The 23,750-nt window shown below is 34.2% G+C and overlaps 1 protein-coding gene and 2 long non-coding RNA genes across 3 annotated transcripts; 1 reads left to right on the top strand and 2 right to left on the bottom strand.

Moving 5' to 3' along the window:
• The first annotated feature begins 1,753 nt into the window (after positions 1–1,753).
• LOC123668464 lies at positions 1,754–15,410 on the top strand. Its single transcript, XR_006745585.1, has 3 exons — positions 1,754–1,839; positions 2,435–2,438; positions 15,401–15,410. It is a non-coding gene; the product is annotated as an uncharacterized LOC123668464 (long non-coding RNA).
• On the bottom strand, positions 5,755–6,366 carry LOC123668463. The gene is made up of 2 exons (XR_006745584.1): positions 6,280–6,366; positions 5,755–6,032 (listed from the first exon to the last, which is right to left on the bottom strand). It is a non-coding gene; the product is annotated as an uncharacterized LOC123668463 (long non-coding RNA).
• LOC123668462 (ras-associated and pleckstrin homology domains-containing protein 1) lies at positions 14,529–21,354 on the bottom strand. The gene is made up of 12 exons (XM_045602194.1): positions 21,208–21,354; positions 20,814–20,947; positions 20,586–20,675; positions 19,746–19,980; positions 19,399–19,548; positions 19,092–19,280; positions 18,644–18,891; positions 18,261–18,353; positions 17,890–18,002; positions 17,296–17,387; positions 16,438–16,617; positions 14,529–15,745 (listed from the first exon to the last, which is right to left on the bottom strand). The coding sequence occupies exons 1-12, from the start codon at positions 21,311–21,313 to the stop codon at positions 14,529–14,531; spliced, it is 2,847 nt and encodes a 948-aa protein (XP_045458150.1). The 5' UTR covers positions 21,314–21,354.
• Between the last annotated feature and the right edge of the window lie 2,396 nt (positions 21,355–23,750).

A 23,750-nucleotide genomic window follows, 5' to 3' on the forward strand; every position in this document is an offset into this window, starting at 1 on the left:
TATAAATGTCAACCAACTGAGGATAACCGTAAAAAATACATCAGGATCAGAAATCGCTGCAATACATTGTGTAGAGATGCACAGAGACGCCACATTCACAAATCAGTCGAAAACGGCGACCCAGCGAAAACATGGAAATTTCTAAAAACAATTGGAATTGGCAAAACATCTCATAGTACTCCTTTAAGTAACGTGGATATTGAACGCCTCAATCAACATTTTTCAGCTGCTAACGTTATGGATAGCGCTATTAAAAAATCAACTAGTAACACTCTTTCTCATTGCCAAATTCCAGACTATCCTCCGTTTATTTTTAATCAAATCACTGATTGTGATGTTAAGAAGAGCATTTTGTCTATTGCTTCTAATGCCGTCGGTGCTGATAACATTAGCCGTGCTATGATTGTTCCTATAATCGATATTGTCACTCCTATTTTGACCCATATCCTAAACCATTCCATTTTTAACTGTGAATTTCCTGACGCATGGAAGCAAGCTCAAATTATCCCACTGCCTAAAAAACCTAATGCTTCCATGTATACTGACTTTCGTCCTATCTCCATTTTACCGTTCCTTTCTAAAGTTTTAGAAAAAATAGTGCATAACCAGCTTAGTCTCTTCCTAAATAAATTCAATATCCTTAACCCTCTACAATCCGGTTTCCGTTCCGGTCATAGTACAATGTCAGCTCTGGTGAAGGTAACCGATGACATACGATGGGGTATGGATAATAAGCGCCTAACTGTACTCACTTTACTTGACTTCAGTAATGCGTTTAATACCGTTGACTTTGACTTACTGTTAGGTCTGCTGCGCTCTCTTAACATATCTCCAGCAGTGGTTGATTGGTTTCGAAGTTATCTTAAAGGGCGCCGGCAACGCATTCGTATTGAAGAGACTTTCTCTTCGTGGTGTGATGTAATGGCCGGTGTACCCCAGGGCGGTGTATTGTCTCCTTTACTTTTTTCATTGTATATTAATTCAATAACTTCCAACATAACTTCTCTCTCACACATGTACGCAGACGATGTACAAATTTACCTTCAGTCTTCTCTTGAGGGGCTACCTACAGCTGTCTCTGTTATCAATAAGGACTTGGAAATTATTTGTGACTGGAGCAAGATGTACGGCCTGACAGCAAATCCTGCTAAGTCTCAGGCTATTGTAATTGGCAGCCAGAATCTGATTTCTAGAATCGATTGGGTGGAATTACCGAAGCTAAAATTCAACGGAACTGTCATACCATATAGCAAGAATGTAAAAAACCTCGGTTTATACATAGACTCCACGTTATCGTGGACCTATCACATCAAAGAATTAAGCCGAAAAACTATAGCATCACTAAAATCTCTTCAGAGGTTGCGTTATTTTCTGCCAATTCCTACCAAAATTATGCTAGCCCAATCTCTAATCCTATCCATTCTCGACTATGCCGACGCAAGCTATCTCAATTTAACCGAAGAACAAATGAATAAACTTGAGCGACTTCAAAACATCGCCATACGTTTCATATTTGGTTTGCGCAAATATGATCACGTCTCCGAATTTCGTTCAAGGCTCAAATGGTTACCTATCCGTTTTCGCCGGAATCTGCATGTTCTCTCGCTATTGTACTGTGTGCTATTCCACAAAAATGCACCAATCTACCTCAAAGATAAATTTGAATTTCTTGGAACTCACAATAAAACTCTTCGTTCAGCAGAGAACCTGACACTAAGGGTTCCTATGCACAACACCAAATTTTACAAATTGTCTTTTTCTGTACAGGCAGTCCAGTTATGGAATGCGTTGCCACTCAACATCAAAAAAGCACAATCACTTATCTCCTTTAAAAAGTTAGTTAAAGCCTACTATCTCACTATGATTAATTAATCAGTTTAGCTTTTTCCAATTTGCATCACTTTTACTTATTTTATCTTCTATTTCTATTAACTTTGTTAAATTGTGACGACATGTTATGTATGTATGTATGTATGTATGTATCTATGGATGTATGTATGTATGTATGTATGTATATATGTATATGTGTTTGCATGTAAGTACGTATGCTTTGTATGTATGTAGATATTTTATGTATATATATAAATAAATAAATATATGTCTATGGATGAAGTATTTTTTTTTTCTATATTTTTTGAGTAGGGAACGAAAATGCATCATGTTTGCATGCATAATGTTGAATTCACAAATTATACAGATAATTGCGCTGCTACCTTTTCAATGCATATTATCCTATATCTAAAGGTTGTCTGGAAGAGATCGCTACTAAGCGATAAGACCGCCTTTGTACATTACTATCTCTATGTGTAAATAACTGTTTTATGTAATGTTTTTTTTCCGAGTGGTGTGCAATAAAGTATATTCTATCTATCTATCTATCTATATATATATATATATATATATATATATATATATATATATATAAATGAGACAGGAAAGTCGTCATCTACAACATCGGCAGCCGGTAGTAACGAAACGGCCAAACCACATATTTTGACTAAGGTGTAGAGTTTCTGAAGTTAGGGCTTGTAGAGTTAGGGCGTGTAGAGTTAGAACCTTGGCTCTACATGAGATCTGATAACTTTTTGACAATGCGAGCCATATGATCTCGTCTTGGCAACATTTTACATGAAAATGTTTTTGGTGGGATTTCACTTCTTTTTGTAAGTTGCTTATGACAATATTATAGCTGCATTTTACCTCCGATACATTTTATACCATAAATATCATCCAATCTTCACCATATTCGGTTTAAGCACGCTGTTATTGATTTTATGTTGAACTGATATGCAAACGGTGACCTCCGCCAAAACTTAAATACCAAAATTACAAAATGTAAATTTTCGACATAAACTAATAACCGATTTTTATTTTTTATGTATTTCATTATTATTATTATTAACAAGGAATCCCTATATCAATTTTCAGACCTCTAGCATCAAAATTTGCGGAAGTCTCATACAAACTTCCATCCCCTAGTTTAAGGGGTTGGGGGGTAAAAGTTCCAAGTTTTAGAATTTTTTTGTTGTTTGTGTACTAATACTAGCTTATATACCAAATTTCAGCTTTCTGGGACTTCAGGAAGTACTCTAAGAATTTTGATGATCATCAGTGAGTGACGAAATCGGGGTTTTTTAGATATCAATAAAATCTAAAGTATAAGAGCTACAGCGATCATTTTAAATACTAACCCCTATAATACTATAAATAAACGAATGTATTTATATTAATATAAATGTAATAGAAAACAATCGTTACCGTAACTTTAAAAAGGCGTATTATGAAGATATTAATAAATACTTGCTACAACTTGATTGGCACACTCTTAAGTACAGGTGTGAATGATGAAGGACTGAAGTCATGTACAAAATTATTCCTATCCTAAATGGTATTCCCCTGCATAAATACGGATAGTTAAAGGCAAGACAAAAGCATATTTACGGTAGAAAAAATATAGAAAAAGATTGGACTACGATGAATTTTCTTTATTAAGATCAAGAGCACGACGCCTACAAAAAGATTGCTTTAACGTTTTTTTACATCTAATTGCGTGAGTAACATTAAATAATCCTAAAACGTTTTGGACTTTTGGAAAAGCTACGAGGTGGTTCAGCTTATCCTAAGAAGTTTAATTTAGAAGGTGTAGAATATATGGACGGTCAGGACATATGTAATGCATTTGGTAGGTATTTTTCGAAATATATTTGGTAAGCCTTCTAAAAACTATCTGCTCCATCTCAGAACCCCTTATGTATTAATAACATTGTCTTAACATTGTCTTGTACTCAAATATCATTAATTACTACTGAAAAAATGCTAAAATTCTTAGACGTATATAATGGAGCTGGTAGTGATGGCTTGCCTGCGGTGTTTTGGTCACGATGTGCTAAATCACTAGTTCTTCCGTTAACTGTAATTTGAAATCGTTCTCTTCGTAAGGGTATTTTTCCAAACATATGAAAATTTGCTCATGTAGTACCTACCTGTACATAAGAAAGGATCGCGGAAGGATATTAAAAATTATAGAGGCATTTCGATTGTGAATACTGCAGCAAAATTACTCGGAAAAATCGTATATAATTCTATCTATAGGACGCTGTCGCAGTCGATTCCCTTACAGCAACAGGTTTTACCGGTAGGATGTTCCATTACTACTAATTTAGCATGTTTTTGTAGTTTTTTTTAGAAACAATGGACAGGAGGGACAGGCCGACGTGATCTACACTGATTTTGAAAAGGCTTTTGATCGTGAGGTTCACATGATTGTTACATAAATTACAAACTCTGGGTAGCCATGGGGACTTACTTACTTCGGTGGGTAAAGTCATATTTGACTAATTGTTCTCAGGCGGTAGTCATGGCTTAATATCGCTCAAATTACGTTAAAATTCCCACAGGTGTTCCACAAGGTTCACATTTAGGACCTCTCTTCTACAATGCGTACTAGTATGATATTGGTTCAAGTTTAAAGCACTGTAGCTGTCTTATGTACGCTGATGACATAAATATTTTTTATGTTATTAATACCATGCAGTATTGTTTGTCATTGCAATGTGACTTTAAAAAAATGTTCAATCGAAAGGTAAATAAATTACAAAAAACGGGTTGAGAATAATAATATCGGGAATCCTAAATGTTTCTGGAATTTTATTAAAGATAGGCGAGATGGTGAAACTGCGATACCTGTCGAAATAACCCTTGATGACCAAACTTCTAACACTGGACAAAAATCGCAGATTTATTCGCTAAAAATTTTTCATCAGTGTTTAGTAACATAGTATTGCTTGATAGTCTAGAGTCCACAGTGCACGGTCTGCCATATTTGAGTAAAATTAAATTCGGTGAACATGAAATTAAACGTGTTATTAAAAAACTAGATATCTTTAAGGGTGCCGGTCCGGATGAGATCCTTCCCATCTTTGTGAAACGCTGCGGCCCTACTCTTGCTCTGCCACTATCACTACTTTTCAACAGGTCTTTGCATGATGGGGTGTTTCCTGAGTTGTGGAAAAAAGCAAAGATCGTTCCTGTGTCCAAAAAAGGTGACAATAAAGACGTCAAAAACTACCGTCCTATATACATAATTTCATGTATTGTTGTCACCACTTTTATGCAGTGGAATAACATATGAATGCTTCCAAATCTCTGGCACAATACCAGTTTTCAGAGACAAGTTAAACAGAAGAGATAATGGCACGGATAACTGTTTACGACAGTTTCTTAAAAATATCGGAGGTAGACCATCTGGCCCGGATCCTTTATACATGTCGAGGTTTTTTAAGTACGTAGAAACAGTGTCTTCTGAGCAATTAACAGAGCTAAACGTGTAAGCGTAAGTGTGTATCGCGCATTAAAAAAAATAAGTAATAAATAAATGTAAGTAAATGTAATTAAATTAAGAGAGAATAGAATAAGAGAATATTAATTCTTTTTTAACGCGACGAACTAAATCACAGAGAGGTAAAGATATATTTTAAAAAAGGTTAGTGATCAGATTGGATTGGAGAACAAAATTAAATTAGACTAATGTAGAAAGTAATTTAATACAACGAAACACAATTTTAAGCTTCATACAAATTTAAATGAACAAACAACTTTATCTTCTGTTTATGGACTAAACGAACGAGTTTAACACAACCCGAAATTATTTTCAATCTACACTGTGGACCGAAATACATTTTTGATTAATCTAATATAAATTTAAACTACACTGAGGGTTCGAATTGTTTTTGACACGTGGGTGGAAGTTAACAGTGGTCTCCGTGACACGTGGCCTCGCAGAAATTCCCTGGAAGATCAACCTCCAGTCTCTCGAGTTCAGATGTCCAAGGTCCACGACACCATCTCCATCACGATGTCAGCCGGGGATGAGAAATTTTGCTCGGCCAGAGGGAAGAATCCCGATGCTGATTCGAAGAGGTTGAGCAGTTCTTTATTATAGATGTTGGGGTCCTAGCAGCCAACTCACAAAATCCGCCCACGTGGTATCACCGGCAACAACGGCACCGCACGTGTCCACCACGCCAAGGACCCTGGAAGGTCACACCAGAAAGTGAGCCTTTCCGTAGTCAACTCCCAACGTCTCTGGGTTGACACGGAAATCGCCCACGAAGACAAGCACATCTTAACATTTTACAATAATTTAATTTAATAAAACAATAAACTTTAGAGCAAATAAAATTAATCTTACACACACAATCTACACACATTTCGCAACTAAAACAAAAGTAAGTTAGTAATTAAAATTAAATAAAAGTGTTTAATATTACTACAACTCACCCAACAAAATCGCACCCTGAACCTGACCGAGGCTGAAGACAAAGGAAAAGCAAGGAGCCGCACAGCACCAGCACTTATATAATGCTGAGCCTAATCTATACTGCGAACCCCACCAATGACTGCTTACGCAGCTGAACTATTGCTTACGGTGTCCAAGTCAGATACAAACATAGAATGAAAACTCTTATTGAATTGTTCGCAGATTTCTTCTGCTCCGCTATTAAAAAAAAATATAAAAAAAATATAGAAATATCATTTAAAAACATTTTTGTGGCCAAACCGTGTGAGCTTTTTTTAGATTTAACGAAGGTCCAAAAGAATTTACTGTTACGTTTAATATTACGTTCTGCATTGGAAATGTAACTATCATAACAAGTTTGTTGTACCCGCTTCTCGCGTTCACGAAGCAGACTAAATGTATCATAATCTCTGCTTCTGCCGTAACTCTTCCATTTTTTATGAGCTTTTAATTTTTCTTTGGTGATTTTTATGAGTGCTTTAGAGTACCAAATAGGGAAACGGTTTTTATTTCTCACACGTCAAGTCGAAATATTGTTCGAAATTATATTATAAACTAGCTGTGTCCGCGGCTTCGCCCGCTTTGAAATTAGTTTGTCATAAAGTTTTCCCGGCAAACTTCCAGTGAAACTCTCATCAAAATCGGCTTAGCCGTTCCGTAAACCTTCCTCTTGAAGCCCTCTCCCAATTGGTGAAACCGCATGAAAATCCGTTCAGTAGATTTTGAGGGAATCGATCACATACGCTTTTGGGGACTGTGTTTTATAATACACTAACTGTTGCCCGCGACTATGCCCGCGTGGTTATGAAGATATGCATTACTATTAAGATGTTTAACGCAAATTATTTTTTTTATTTCTGTCACTTGAAATGCTTATCACTCTTGAGTAACTTTTTCAAAGCCACAATTTAGTATAATTTAAAAGTTATTTTTATAAAACCTCTCTATACACCACATTTTTAGTTTTATTTTCAGGTTGCAGTATAAATAACCTATCAGGCGAACTTATTGCTGCTGTATATGTTTCATATGAACTATGAACCCCAACTAAACCCCTTTAGCAGTGGAATATCGCAAACTCCGTTCTTAGCAGACGTCTACTAACTATAAACTACCTTGGGTAAGATTCTGAACTGAATTATGAATGTAGCGACGTTTTGCGTTCCTACACATCCTGTTGCAGAGGTTACGTAGAGTTTAATATTTACTTAAATTATCAGCAGTCGGAAATTTTTTATTTGCCGATTTAGCTCTGTCACGCTTAGCCATGGTCTTTTTGATGATAGGTGTCAACCACGGGGCTGGAGCTCTTTTCATTCGTACTAGTCTAATGGGAGCATGTTTGTCATAAATCTTTATCAGTTCAGCAGTTAATGATTCAACCATAGTATTAATATCGTTAACATTGTATACGGATGACCAGTCGATGTTCCTCACATCTTCTCTTAAGCGTTCCAGATCCATCTGCTTAAAATTGCGCAGAAAGAGAATTTTGCCTGATTTTGGGAGAACGCACTTTGTATGTTAGGAAAATTAGGTCGTGATAGGAGAAAGGGGATGTCATTTGTCCATGAAATAGAACAAGATTGGGGTTTGAGACAAAGGCTAAGTCAATAAGGGATGGTCTACAGTTAAGAAAGTGGTGAGTAGGAGCAGATAAGCGAACCTTTATCTGTAGGTGCTCCGATCCACTGGGTGTGGGCTCTTCAAGAGCCGGCGATGCAGGGGGTTTAGATGACCTGATCTTTGGTTTTAAGTAGCCTAGATCCTCCCCCCTGTCTTCGTATATAATAAACTCGTTGTTCAGTGAGGCTTTTAGACACCCGTACCTGTCTGGTCTGCCTGTCGTTGTCTCTGTCCGAGTCTCATATTTAACATTGCCAAAGTTAGCTAAAAAAAAATATGTGGGGTCATGGGACACCAGGTAGGAACGAAGTTCCTTCGGTTAGTATAGAAGCAACACAATTTGAAGAAAAAAAAATATGTTGAATTTTATATATATTTTCTAGTTCCTGTTTTTTTTTTAATTTTGTTGATTGGTTTTTATTAAGTAAGTACATAAAAGTATTTAGGAAATTTAGTATTTTTAAAATAACAAATACCGTAAAATAAAATAAATCAAAGAAAATAATAATAATAATAATTCAAACTATTAAGTGAAATAAAAAACATTATACAAAAATTACATAAATAATTTAAAAAAGTTTACTAGTAATATTTTAGTTTTACAAACGTCATATTATACAGTCGTTTGACTGATATTACGTCACTTCCGTTAGATATTTTTCTTACGGTTTTAGTATCACATTTTTTTTCAGTTCGGTCGCCCAGCCAAATGACAAGCCTGCCGTAAGGAACTTCGTTCCAAAAATATAGTAATGATCTGTCAAAGTTACCCCAATTGACTATACTGTAAATTAACGTTATATTATTATATTGTATACAGTCCAATTTAACGAGTTTTGAGGTAAAATAAAACAATAAAATTTACTTGACATTACTGGTATATTTCAAAAAATATACAAAGAATAATTATCACTATAATTATTTTCATCTGTACAATTTAAACAATTAAAAATACTAATAAATGCATTACAAGTGATTACTTAAATCATTCCCAAACGTAAATATTTAAAGAGTTGATGGCGAAACATTGAGAAAAGTAACCCGTATCTAACATTTAGCGTAATCCTCTCGATAAACTTTAGGACAGATTAGTACACTTCTATAGCTTATTTCAATACAATTTATACTTAAAATAAACCAAAAATGAATATGAAATTTTAATAGGTTTTTTATATATCGTACAAATTCTATCGAAATGAACAACTGAACTACAATTCAAAGGAATATTGACTGTAGGTTAACGTTTATAATGTTATGATTGAGACATAAGGTCCAACGACGATTATGAGTTCAATGTTTGTCTTAATTAATTTAATCACATTTCCCACTTTCGTCTCTTACCGCTTTAAACAGTACAAAAGCTAGAGACTAAGTAAGACGTTAACGATTTATTTTTGTCAATAAAACACCTGTATGTTCCTACGTCAGTGTGAGTAAAAGTTGTTAATACTACGTCTAGTACATATGTTACAAATACCACCGTCCATCAAAAGTCGACACAACAATCCGAGGCGGTGCACCAACGACTACTACAACGATACACTGAAAATGGCTTATTTAGTTATTTTTTATTACCGTTAAAAATACATATCCCTGCAATGGTACGATGTGTTTTCTAAACTTTAAGTATTGGAAGTCTTAAGCTATAATAGTTGTCGAAGATATCTATGGTTTCCAGGAGAAAAATGAAATATAAAATTTAGCACTTTATCTAGTCAGTACAGAATTGCTTCTAACAAAAACATAGTAATATTTTCAATAAAAACCTCATAAAAAAAACCCATTACGTTTATATTATATTGATAATACAAAGCGTACGAAATCATTTCGCTAACGGGACATTCAGATGTGCGATGAATAAGCGTGCGTACACCAGTGCATTGAATAACGTTCAAGTGGAGAATATTTGCGGCTCCAACAAGTTAATCAAGTTTTCTGCTCGGTGTGTCGGGGAGCACAAATGATCACAGTGCGGCTAAAGTGCATAATTATGCTGTAAGTACGAATCTTGTCATGAAGTTTTCTTTCGTACGACCGCTAAATTATTTATCGTCCTTTCGACTGTTACAAAGGTACTCATTCACAAAATGGTTTTTGTAAATTGTCGTACCAGTATTTGTAGGGAATTAAATGAATTTTATACAAAGTTGTATACAAATGGATTTTTTCAAACAGTAGAAATATACAAATATTAAAGTATTGCTTTGTGGTTTATTGGAGTTTAGTCCTTAAGAATCGATTTTCATATACTGCCTCCGGTATGAAAAAAAACATGAGGAGTAAAACCAACTAAACGAATTACCTCGTTACGTTTCTTGTAACGCCATCTATCGGAAAGCTAAACTACTAAGAAAACGTCGTCGTCTATCGGAACCCTATTAATTTCCGATAGACGACGATGTTTTCTAATAACGCTATCGATCGATTGATAGATGGCTTTATCTGATTCGTTTATGTACCATTTCATATGGTATTAGTATTTTTGTTAGACCAGTAAGCCTTTTTTTTGTCTATTTAGCCAGTCGATCCGAAGATGTAAACTCCAGTCGTGCGTCGGAGTTGACACGCACCCTTTTTTTCTCTCAAAGTTAATCTTCCTCAGGAGTACTAATTGTATACATCTTGTAGTTGTACTTTGTTTTTTTTTAATTCTATGGAATAAGAACAAAACAAATTTCACCAAAAAATGTCGCAATATGTTCTGGACGCAATTTTATTGTCAAAGTCTGTTGATTTTTTTCAGTCTTACAAGCTGAATATATGTATGGATGGACTTTTACTTAAGATATTAATTGAGGATGCAGTACTTAATAATTTCTATCATTATTGAGAAGGGGTAACTAATTACGAATGAATTCAGTTTCTCCTAAGTTATAATATGGCAAAAATATACGCGTTTATTCTAGATACATTATGCTATTTTAGTATATGATTTAGTAAGACTGACGTAATTTAGGGATAATTTTAGTTGTCACATGAAAAAAGGAATTTCATAATTTTACTATAAATAATAACGTATGGTAATAGCCAATATCTATATAACTATCACAAAACAAATTGATGTATTTCTCACGAAATATCAGTAAGTTCAAAATGGATTTTAAACATGTTCTCAAATATGTAAGAAAGAATCAGGAAATTTCCGTGATATATGTATTTGTTAGGATTACGATTTCATATTCCTTCTTCATAATTTGACAAAAAAATAAATAATTATTCAAGGAACCATTTTAATTTTATTACGTAAAATTGTTGTCTATATAATTTCATAAAAATAATATAATTTCAACCGTTGATCATAATATTGGAGTTTAGTCCTTAAGAATCGATTTTCTTGTAAGGCCCGCGGTATGAAAAAAATATAAGGAGTTCAATCTATTGAATGAATGACTTCTTTATGTCTCTCGTAACGCCATCTACACGACCAGATGACGACGTTTTCTAATAACGCCATAGATGGCGTTATTTGATTTGTTTATTACCATTTGATATGGTATTAATCTTTTTCTTAGACTAGGAAGTCTTTTTTGTTCCTATTTAGACAGTCGATCTGAAGGAGTAAACTCCTGTCGTGCGTCGGAGCTGACACAAACACTTTTTTTATTTATGTAAGTAAGAATAGTTCTTCAAAAAGATATGCTCGACTGGAATAATTTAGGTATACTAATGACATTTTGTTATATTTATTTAAAAAATATTGCATAAAAAGTAACTCGATTTTCTGAGTTATAGAATTACGTTAATGCGCCAATATGACACAAAGGACGGTTGAAATATATTTTGTAAAGGACTCAATGTGTTACAGATATCGGATAATGTCATAGCACAGGTAATATATATAACTGAATTTTAGTTAAAATAAAAATACACGCCCAATCAAATTGGACAATATCACAGACCAGTGAAAAAGATATGAATGCACGCTAAAGGAATGAGATCACATTGCAATTTTCAAACATTTCAACCAGTGAAAGCGTATTGGGCATTTGTGGATTCAATTTTTTCGTTTATATCAAATGTCATTGCTTTATACGAATTTCACTACATTTGGATAATTAATATTAATTTATACAATTTAATGTTATTTTTTTAAGTAGCATTGGCACTCTAATATATTTTGTCATTACAATTTATATTGTTATATTGCATCCAATATTTACTGAATTATTTCAATTACACTTAAATATTATATTTGTTTAAGTGATAAAATATAATTATCTTGAAAAATAAAAAAGAAATACTCCGCAAAAACAATTAAATCCAATGAGAATATTGGTTTAAGAACAAAAATACTTCGTTAGTTATCATCTTAATGTATACATTAAACAATATCATAACTATGGCACAAATTAGGAATATTATATTTCCTATATACATTAACACACATATTACGTCTTTTTGACGATAAAAGTATGATTATTTTCGTGTTTAAATTATGTAATCATTATCAATTTCTATAGCCGCATTGTTACATAAAATATGTTAAATATCATCCATCGTCCAGGTGAGAATTAAATTAAATTTTAAAAACGTTTAATATTTCGCGACGAATATTCTCAACATTCTATTTCATTGACATGATTAAAAAATGGGATATTTTATTTGCACATCAAAAACTTATCACCTAGTAATATATATGTTCAACAATTAAATCATTTTTATATTAAAAAATAAGATTACAAATATTTTGAAAAATAATATTAGTAGTTTTGTATTTTTTTCCTCAAATATAAGATAAAAAAATTGCTTTGCACACAAATAAACTTTTTTACTGATTGCAGAGCAAATTATTCTTTAAGCTTAATTCCTATTAAGCATCTCAAAACTTCCTTGACATAAAATACTTAAAAAACAAATGACTCGCTCAACAAATTTTAATGTTTTTGTACAGCATTATTTCTTATTGATGTAATGGACCAAGCAATAAACAGTACTTTACAAATAATGCTTAGGGCGATATCTATACAAATAAATAAAATTGGTGTGTCTGTTTGTAATATTAAAATAACAGCTAATTACTACGTAAATGCATGTGGATCTATACACGGTACATATACCGAAATAACATTGTTTTAAAATTTTTGTCTGTCTGTCTGTTTGTTCCGGCTAATCTCTGAAACGGCTGCACCGATTTTGACATGACTTTCACTGGCAGATAGCTGATGCAGTAAGGAGTAACTTAGGCTACTTTTATTTTCCGAATTTATCTATACAAATAAATCAAATTGGAGTGTCTGTTTGTAATATTAAAATAAGCGCTTTTTACTAAATGCCTATGGATGTATAATCGTACTTATATACCAAAATAATATTTTTTAAAATTTTTGTCTCTCTGTCTGTGTCTAAGTTTCTCATTATTTTTATACTACTTTATAATTAATTAGTGCTTCAAGATGTAATAATTAATTACATGATGTATGATTCAAAATCAAACCCTTGTTTTATAAAGAAAATATGCAATAATTTGACTGTGTCCTGGTCATCATTAGATGTGCGTTCGTAGAAAAGCTGTACATTTAAATAAATAGCGATAAACCACGAATAAAATTGTTGCTTAAATAATAATATTTTGATGTTAGTTAGTTACAATACTTACGTAGTATACGTAGTTTTGCTGTGCAATCAGTATTTTTTTACTTTAGATTTGGCATTTATTCTTAGTACGAAATTATAATTTTTTGACTTGCACTTAAATACCAATTTAAAAAAAAAAAAAATCTTTTAAAAATAGAATATTTGAGACCAATGAGATACACAATTCCTTTTATATCAGTTTTTTTTAGAGATTAAAAGTATTGTAAATCTTTTAATTTGATTGTCATGTCATATGCCAAAAGCTGCTCAATGTATAAAGTAGGAACATAATATAAAATTGTCAAAACTCCAACTAATTTGATTAAATACATTTCGCAAAGTCCACTTGTAACAATAGATGTAGTTTGCAATTTTTAATTAGCACCATTCATTTTGCATCACTAATTAATAAATATTTTAAATTTGAAACACTTTTTTATATATAACGTGTGTCATAAAGGAGCTTAGTAAAAGCATTTTATTTAATTAAATTTCATAATTTTAGTGCAATTAAGCAACTGCGAACAAGCGATTTTCTAGGCTGTTGCTTGTTACAATTGGACTAGCAAACCTTACATACATTACAATACCATTTCATAATAGCACCGCCATACAACAACTTCAAACTTGCTCCAAACCTACTTAACACATTCAAAATTTCTGTTGGTCACATTTAAACGCATATAAAGAACAATGTTTGAATATTTTTGATAATAATGAAACTAGAATAGTCCACCCTCATAGTTCAAACACAAACAAACCAAGATTAATTTGGCTACACTCAGAGAGCGGCAAAACCATCATCGCTACACAATATAATACACTGCTACTACAATCAATTGTTCCTGAAGTATATAATGATTAAACATGAGAATGTGCATAATGTACTAACGCTCGCTTTACTTCACTATGTTCGTCACACAACACTACGTAGCTTATAACGAAATCACCTTTAAGCTTCGTTTGAACCACGGGTGTAACAGAGATTGCACGTAAGTCCGCACAGAGCGAGCGCTATGAAAAGACGGTCTCAAGCGGTTGGTTGGACCGTTGAGGGGTGCGCGGGGTGCGTGGACAGATGGGTGGAGTCGCTGCGGCGCGGCGGCGCGGGCGGAGGACGCTTCTTTATCGGCTTCGGCTCCTCTCGCCGCGGAACTGCCTCCCTCCCGTACAAGTTCTCGTAGAACGGATCCTCGACACCCGAACCTCCTCCGTAATGCTCCTGCACCCACATAGAAACGCTAGTTTCTTTATAATCGTCGGACAGCGGATACTCTCTGAAACCAAGAACTTCGTGCGGTGTCGTCGCAGGTTCGAGTTTACATTTTTGTGCCACCTGCCACTTCTTTCTCATCACTCTTTGTAAATCTTTTAAAAACTCTTTGGGAGGGTTGCTATTAGAATCTACTAGTTTTTTTGGTGACGATAACCGAGTGCTTTCGTTACGTTTCGGCGGCGGAGGCTTCCGCGGTGACGGCGGCACATCGGCTAAATTGAAACTGATCTTTTTTGTTTTCTTTTCGGAACATGGCGGTAGATCATCCGCGAAATTTACTTTTTTGATAGAACTAGTTCTCTCCTTAGTTGAATCCATTGCTTTCTTTTGGACAGATGGGCTGCCGTTACTTAGATTCTTAGACTGTAATTCAACTAGACAAGCACCATACGCGACATTTTGTTGACCGTAGATGCTTTTATCGGAATGAAGTGAAGAAGTTTTCGAAGCCTCAGAATTAACGCTGTCCAAAGAGGGTTGTCGAGGAAACGTTCGGCTTGACTCGGACTGATGATTACTGTTTCGTTGTCCCGCTCGTGCTGTCTGTTCGATTTGTTGGGCACTCAATTGACTGACGATATCTTGCACCCTCCCCGAGTGCGCTTCAATGGTATGTTCTGGGGGAGGAGGAGGCAGACTGAGCTGAGAGCCACATATATCTTCTATAGGATCGAGCGGGGGCGGAGGGGGTGGTAGCGAGTCGAGACTCAGAGTTGAGCTGAACATTCCATCTTGAACATCTTCTGCCGGTGGAGGTGGAAGAGGTAAATCTTCGAATGGCGCGAGTTCTTGTTGTTGAGACTTATCATAAATAGTATAGCCATAAAGAGAGGAGGCAGTATCGACACTGCTACGGTAAGGGTCTCTCGCGATTGTCTCGTAGTGCCCGTAGGTAGGAGAGGCCGGTTGGTGTCGCGTAGGACTGCTCGAAGTGATGCTACCCGTGCTGTAAACAGGCGTGTCCGACGACTCTGTAGAAGATTACAGGCTTATGTTACACACAGATTAAATAGAAAATTAAAAATATAGCGTAGAATTTAACAAATATTGAAATTTAATAATGTTATGGACATGATATATATAAAAATACCATTACGGTATACTTTATTAAGAAGAGTTTAGAGTTTATTTTGACTAAGTTAAAGTTGCACATAACACTGGGTCATCGTCGGCTTCATTTTATTGTTTGATTTTTTTTTTTGCTACCTTAACTTTCTTTTATTTTTGTCGAGTTTTTTTTTAAATTAATTTGTTTTATTATTTTTGTAAATGACATTATTTTGACTTTTGTTGTGTGTATGACCTTATGACTAAATAAATGTTCTCATTTCATTTCGATAGCGTTAATATGCGCCTGAATACGTAGTGCAAAGATTCATTGCTATGTAATATATAATGGCCAACATGCCCTCCGTACCCCTTTCAAAAGTAATATAAATAAACGGCTCACATTCAAAGGCCATCACTGGTATTGACTCCTGTATCGGAGATCTGGAAACACACACAATACACAAGCACAAACTTCGAAACCACGGCGAACATCCGTATGGCTAATACAAATGTATGATCATGTACTGGGATCGAAAACAAAAACGCTGCTGTGATAGTTATAAGTCAGTGCTGTGGCAGTTGCGCTAACACGTCGTCGAAAGTCGGTAATTACCAGTGGCAGTAGAGTGGTGTCGCTTAAGCGTGGAGTCGTCCCTCGGTCGAGTCCGTCTCGTGAGCGTGCCGGAGTCGCCTGCGTCCGTCTCGCCTTCATTCTCCGCCATCTCTTTGAGCTGACGCGTCATCCATGTCAGCGGTATGTTTGGTTTCATCGACGGTTTACGTTTTATTGTACCTGAAGAATAGTTGTTTGTATAAAATATACTAGAGGTATATGATTGCAACCATGTCGAGTTATGGGACCCATAAGATTGGCTGGTTTACGTTTAGTTAAGTTAGAAAGATTTTTTAAGGCCGTGTCTATATTGGTGCTGCTTAAAAATTATTTAATATTATAATAACCGGTTTAGTTATTTCAGAGTTAATAGAATACAGACAAACAACAAAAATATAGAAATACACGCTTTGATAAATATGACAGAATCGACTAATTATTTCTGTACGTACCACGACGGTTAGATGATTGTTTTAAAACAACCTATATATAACCACCTATTACCTAATTTTTCAAATATATCAAGCTTTTTATAGGTATTGTAAAGTAGGTATTACTTTAGTGTCTTTTTATTAATTTTTTCGTATAATTGGGGATCGAATTAAAGTAAGTTTACCAAAATTTATATTTGACAACAGTTAAAGACATAGACAAAATGTAAACATAGCTCCGTATACCCATTTTTTAAACAACAACAATCTTAAGGTCGACTGGTAGATATGGCTTTAATCTTACTTTTGCGCGACGTATTAATAATAAGTAATACGTTGTTTGAAACTTCCACAACAATGAATTAAGAGTTATTATGTCTTTGATTAAAATATACATATTTATACACATAGTCATTTATATACAAACCCATAGGAAACTCGCAGTCAAAAGCGCTCTCTGATGCTGTGCCGCCATCCGACAAGCATCCGCTGGAACTAGACGACGAAGCGCGGGAGTGTCTATGGATTCAATCGTACCTTTTTAATTTTTTAATTCTCTATAAGTAATAAAATTTCAAAAAAAAAAAAACATGCTTGTAAACAATAGGGATGCACATAAAACTATATTAAAATAAATTCATTACTAATAGTAACTCTTAAATAAATGAATTATTATAGTACGAGTATATCAAAAATATTTTAAACATTTTATTTTATTATGAAGTATACAAACAAAACAAAACAATCGCAACTGCATATGTAATAAAAAAAACATAAAAATTTATATTAATATTCGCTGCAAAGCTCGCATTCACAATTAGAAATAAAATGAAAGAAAAAGAATAAAATGTATGTTCATAATACACCAACATTTGGAAGAACACACTTAAATTATTAAAGTACGATAATATTATTATAACAAGCTAAAGGAATTACAAATTTATATCGAAATTATACAACATAATTATTAATATAGACAAACTTATATTCAAATTAAGTTAGAATTAATAGCAACACCCACCTGCCACTGCTGATGTCGGAATTGGCGACACTAGTGTTGCTCGAGGCGGTTTGAGCGGGGCTGTTGACCCCCATTGGCACCGTGCCATTTGTCTTTGTGGGGATCGATGTTATCTGCAACGAACATTATTTATTTTGTTACTATATGGTTTAGCTTACTTATCAATAAAATATTACGGTTCGGTAATATTAGACTCTATACAAATGAAAATTTATTACAAACTTTTCTAGGCATATACTGAAAATAATGCTTCTACAAGTTTACTGTTAGAGATAAAAATAAAACAAAACCATACCTTGAGATTAAAAAATTCGAAGTAAAAAAATTCGTGAGTAAGTAATTACATTGTATTAAGTATTTAATATATTTACCGAGCACGAACGGGCATGTGCCAAGTGATCTAAGTCTTCTTGAGTGAGTTCTTCCACGAGGGAGCGGTAGTTCTCTAGGAGCTGTCTGCCATGCTGCATTAATTAATTTAATAATATTTAACCCATTACTTTATAACTTACAAATAAAGTAAATATAGCGATATTACCAAATATTATAGTTGAAATAATTAGATTTGGACTAAAAAATCTTAATTATTCGTTGCATAAAAAAAATTAAACTTTTAGCCACAATTATATGACAACATATGTGCGTTACAAACGGAAACAAAGTGCATTTAAGGAACACTAATAATTTTCTAAAAGAAATTTCGTAAAACTTGATGATTTAATATACAAGGTATAATAATAAAACAAGAGTATACCTTAGCTATTCGCATCGCAGTGATCCATCTTTCCAAAGTTTTATGATCATCGGCGCAAAGGAACTTAATGAATTTGACGCTCTTTGGCTGCTGAAGTCTTGGGTGTTTGATAGCGAAACAGTAGTCAGTGGGAGATTTATATTTCTTCTTCCAATTTACTCCTAAATATACTTCGTTTGTATCAAACGTTGCCAAGCACACCAACTCCTTTAAAGTCTTCACCTTATCTTTCGGTAAATAGTACAGTCCTAATTGACAAACGTAAATAGAGTATATAGTTATATAATTGATAAAATATATTAAAATTCGCTTAGCTAGATCGCAACAGAAGAAAATGTGGCCACACCATTCGCGTAGCTTGTTCAATAATACTGGCCGTTATAAGCACAGTATAAACGGGCTGGGTAAACTTATTCTAAATTATATTTTCATATACCATACTACTAACCAGATGGCCTAAGCACAAAGTAGAATTTCTTCCATCCTTTTTTAGCGTCACTTTTTAGATAGAGAGGTCCTTCCATTTGTGGTACGGGGTGGCCAGACACAGATGGGATGTTTGATGTAGTTCCACTTTGACCGAAGAATTCTTCTATAATAACTTGACGCGAATGTTCATCTTGTTCACTTGACCAACCTTTTATAAAAAGTATTAATTTTTAATTTAAGAAATTTTTATCGTAAGTTACTTAATATAAGGAAATAGACACCAGTTTTGTAACTTAATTTATAAAAATGACTATTTTTTAATATACCTTTATCATCTTCAGTTAGTAGAAATTTCTCTGGTGTTTGAAACAATGACATTTTGTCAGGTCTCTCGGCAAACAAGATCTTGTTTTTTGATTCCCGCGTCCAGAGCATTAGATTGTCGACTAGCATTTCGTGATCTTCATACACCCTTTCTAATGACAAAAAAAGTAAGTATAAAGTAAAAAAGTAACTTCATTAACAATGAATAAACTGCAATATTAATATACCTAATAAAATAAGCAAAACTTGTCCAAAATAGCAAGTATAGCCTTATTTGAGAGTACTTTTTGAAAAGTTTTGTTAAAGGGAGATTTAATGGAAATATCTTTTATTTATTTTAAATAGGTACCCATATGTAAATCAGGTAGTTGCTCCACTATTGCCCATTTAGGTTCCATTGTAACATGATTTTTGTCTGCAAGTAAGCGCGCTACATATCCGCACGTCATTTTCTCATCTACGAGTAAACTTTTTGATGAACCATCCACAGAAAAAGCCTTGATGAAAAGCTTTTTAACGTTTGCTTCCCTCATGCGTTCCAAGGCTAACTTGATTTTATCTGCTTTCTGTTGAAAAACCGCATCCTGTGAATTAATTTATTAGTTTAAAACAAAATAGAAAAAGCAAAAATAAATAATAATAATAAAGTTTTTAAAACTGAGAACGTAGGAAACAGAAAACATGAATCAATATCAGTTGCTCTGAACTTAGGCTTATTTAGCAGATTTTATAATGAGTTTAAAAGTAATGAAAGAAGCTCCATATTTCAGAAAAAATCTAAATGGTTCAGTGCAGTAGATTAAACTCCAGATCTTTTTTCTTAATACGAGAGATGGTCTCTGTTTACTTTTTATAGCAAGTTTGTTTTAACGTATCACAAAAAAATGGTTGTCTGTAAAGTTGGTTTACGGATGAAAATTTAACGTAACAACGTCATGTTAACGTGACAAAACATATCCTAGAACGCCTAGGCCAATCGAGTGGAAGAGAGATAGATGCGGCGCAAGCGTACAATTAGCGTAACGATACAATGAGTAATCCTTTTTCGTGCATGCAGTCGGCGTTCATCGATTTATACGACGTTGTCACGTTAAAAGAAATAAAATAAAACAACGACATAGTTTTACTAGTAGTTTCATTAACAAATAATGTGCCAATAAACAATAAAAAATGTGTAGTATAAAAATACCTTTTGATTTGGAAGTAGGCTCAATTTGATTGCTTTACATTTTGAACTAGCGCTACTTGAAGCTGATGATTCACTAGACAGCATGGATACCTGTTAAGAAAAAAAGATACAATGGTTTAATCTAAGAAGTATTGTACTATGTGTAGTCAATTTATTTTTTAACTCATTACTCATTACTACTAGATAACTGCATTTTAAGGTTAAAGAGCTTTTAAGTATGGAACTTACAGTATCACTGAATGCCGAATCATTATCAGGAGAGTCAGTACGTGTGATAGTAGAGGCACCATCACTGACATCTTTGTTTTCCTGCCTTTGTGAGCTCTCCCCTTCATTTCTATCTTTCGATTGTGTAGAATAGTCTGAAAATATGCACGCAACAACATTTTTAATTAACAAAAAGACATGTTAACATTACAAACTGAAAGAAATTCTATTTTTAAGGAACTAATTTTGTGATCTATTAATCTTATGAAAAATTTACACATATGTGGTTCCCTATCACCTATTTATTAGTAAAGATTAACTATTAAGACTTCAAAACAATATGCATAGGAGTAGGAGTAGAACAAGATATATTTCTATGGCTCTCCTTTTTTATGTATAATCTAAGTCAGTTTACCTGCAGACACTCTGGAAATTTCTTCGTCGTATTCTGAATCGAGTGCGCATAACTCTCCGAGGATAGCATCCAAATCAGCATCTTGAGTTTCCTCTAAGTTCGCCATTGAAAATCTGTATGTATCTATACGAGGCGCCACAATCTCTAAGGGCCGCAATGCTGTAGGTGTTTCACTGGATGTATTTAAACCCTAAAAATAAATACATATGTTTTCAACTGTGTTTCTAGCACATTCAGTACTAAGTCCTACATTACGACAACATGTATTCTGTGTAAATATTAAACAGGGGAGGTCTGAGAATCGGGCAACATCTATTTTTCATACCCCTAACCTATAAGGGGCAAAACAACGTTTGTGCGTTCAGCTATCTATAGTATATATAAATTACGAGTCACGTTGTTTGTTCGCGATGGACTCCTAAACTACTTAACTGATTTTAATCAGATTTGCACACCGTCTGCAGTTTGATCCAACTTGAATTATTTTATTCAAGAAAAAAATAAATAAGGCGGTACGAAATTCGCCTGGTATATATATTGCTAAATTTGAAGTAAATCCATGCAGTACTTTTTGAGTTTATCCCGGACATACATACAGACAAACAGACAAAAATTCTAAAAACTAACAAAAAACAAAAATTCTAAATATTCAATGTACAGTTTTGACTTTCCTACCATTTTATTATACCATTATATATATATATCTCATTACATAGTATAAAACAAAGTCGCTTCCCGCTGTCTGTATGCTTAGATCTTTAAAACTACGCAACGGATTTTGATGCGGTTTTCTTTAGTAAATAGTATATAGAAGGTTTATATATATAATACATGCATAATATAGTAGAGTAACATTAATCGTTTTTTTACATTCATGCGAAGGCGGGGCGGGTCGCTAGTAGTATATAATTATGATGTGGTACGAAATTAATTACGTGTACAAAATGTATTAAATAAATAATTGAATTTAATAGCAATATTTGCTATACTTTAGAAAAATAATTGTTATTAGAAGAAATCCATACATTTATTGTTTAATAATAAATTAAAGTATTTCGAAGCTTACGAATGCCAGGCGCTACAGAAGTGCATTTAAGCGTCTAGTTTAGTAACCATGTGACTATGTAAATGTATGCGTGCTACTTGCATTGTATGAAGAACTAACAAGTTTTAAACTAAACAGCAGACACCCTTATCTGAGCCTCAGTAAATTAATTCTAAGACATATAAGTAGCTATAGAATATGAATACGTTGTACAGTCCTAATATGATGAATTAATTACTCGCGTACATAAAAGTCAACATCCCAAAACTTGGGTCGGGACGCATTGTCTTTGGAACAATGAACTCAGTATTTGTTTAATTATGCATGTTAATGTGTAATAAATACTAATTATTCGAAATACACTTATTGACATTAGATATTTATAGGCAGTGTTTAAAACTTATAACAATAATTTTTAATTCCATCATTTGAAGCATCCGTAATTTGTTTTAATTTAATAGAGTTCTTAGTACATATTTATATTTTAAGTCCGTTTAAAAGAGTTTTTATATAGGTACCTAATAAAAATTCTAAAGCTTTTTATTTGATTGAAAGTATCATTTTAATTACGTACCGGCGTAGTCATATCCAGACTTTGTTCAATAGATTTATTCTCTACGGGTGAACTGGAGACGCTTTTAGACTTTGTGGCTAGGCGGAAACTTCTGTTAAGTGTGGAGAGGAAGCCTCCACGATGCCACTTAGTCTGTTCACTTAGTTGCACGTCCATCATTACTCGCCCGCTCACATATCACCGTAATGACTCACCACCATAATTCACACTAAGAAAATATAAGCAAGGGTCGGCTTAGCGTAGTCCATACAAAACTTCGTTATCCACACATAACTGTCAAAAGGTAAACCATAATGCACTGAAGGAAGTGGATTTGAAGTTAGCTTAGCTACGTAATCTAAGTTTATTAACTCGCGATTTATTTGATTCCAGCGCCCCTATCGAGTCGGAGTCTGCGCGTTTGACTTTCGAGTATATCGTACGTAAGCTAGAGACTGACCTCGCCCATTCAAAATGTAACTGATAAAAGTACTCGAAAAACTTTCATTTTCATGAAAAATGTTTTAATATAACGGAACAAAGGAACGCGATGTTGTTACGAAACGCATGCAGCGAACGCAATCTCGAACTCAACTAGAGTAGAGTTGCATTACAAAACGAGCGCCAAGCGGCAGGGACGGGTTAGCAGAGGGGGGACGTGCGGCAAGTATGAAGCGAGGGAAGTTGGCGACTCGCTGCCGGCGCGGCGGAGGTAACGGGCGAACGGCGAGCGGGTGTCGAGCGACGAGCACGATCTAGTACACGTGTGCGCCACGGCCCGCTACGTTTTGTTTGATAAAGATGACGAGACGGTGTGCGTGTGGCGAGGCCCGCCCCACGGCCTGACTGCAGGAACTCTCTCGCCCCCGCATTTGGCGCACCCAAATGACACTTAACAATTTAGGGTGGAAAACGGGAAAGAGACGCATTGCGTTGTTTAGCGCA

This window comes from Melitaea cinxia, chromosome Z, assembly GCF_905220565.1.
Source record: "Melitaea cinxia chromosome Z, ilMelCinx1.1, whole genome shotgun sequence".
In the NCBI taxonomy this organism is placed as follows: domain Eukaryota; kingdom Metazoa; phylum Arthropoda; class Insecta; order Lepidoptera; family Nymphalidae; genus Melitaea; species Melitaea cinxia.

Coding starts and splice junctions, on each gene's coding strand:
- LOC123668462 (XM_045602194.1), bottom strand. CDS start 21,313: ATGGCGAACTTAGAGGAAACTCAAGATGCTGATTTGGATGCTATCCTC. Junction 19,981..20,585: donor GCCTACTTCCAAATCAAAAG/GTATTTTTATAC, acceptor ATTAATTCACAG/GATGCGGTTTTTCAACAGAA. Junction 16,618..17,295: donor TGACTGCGAGTTTCCTATGG/GTTTGTATATAA, acceptor ACTATTCTTCAG/GTACAATAAAACGTAAACCG.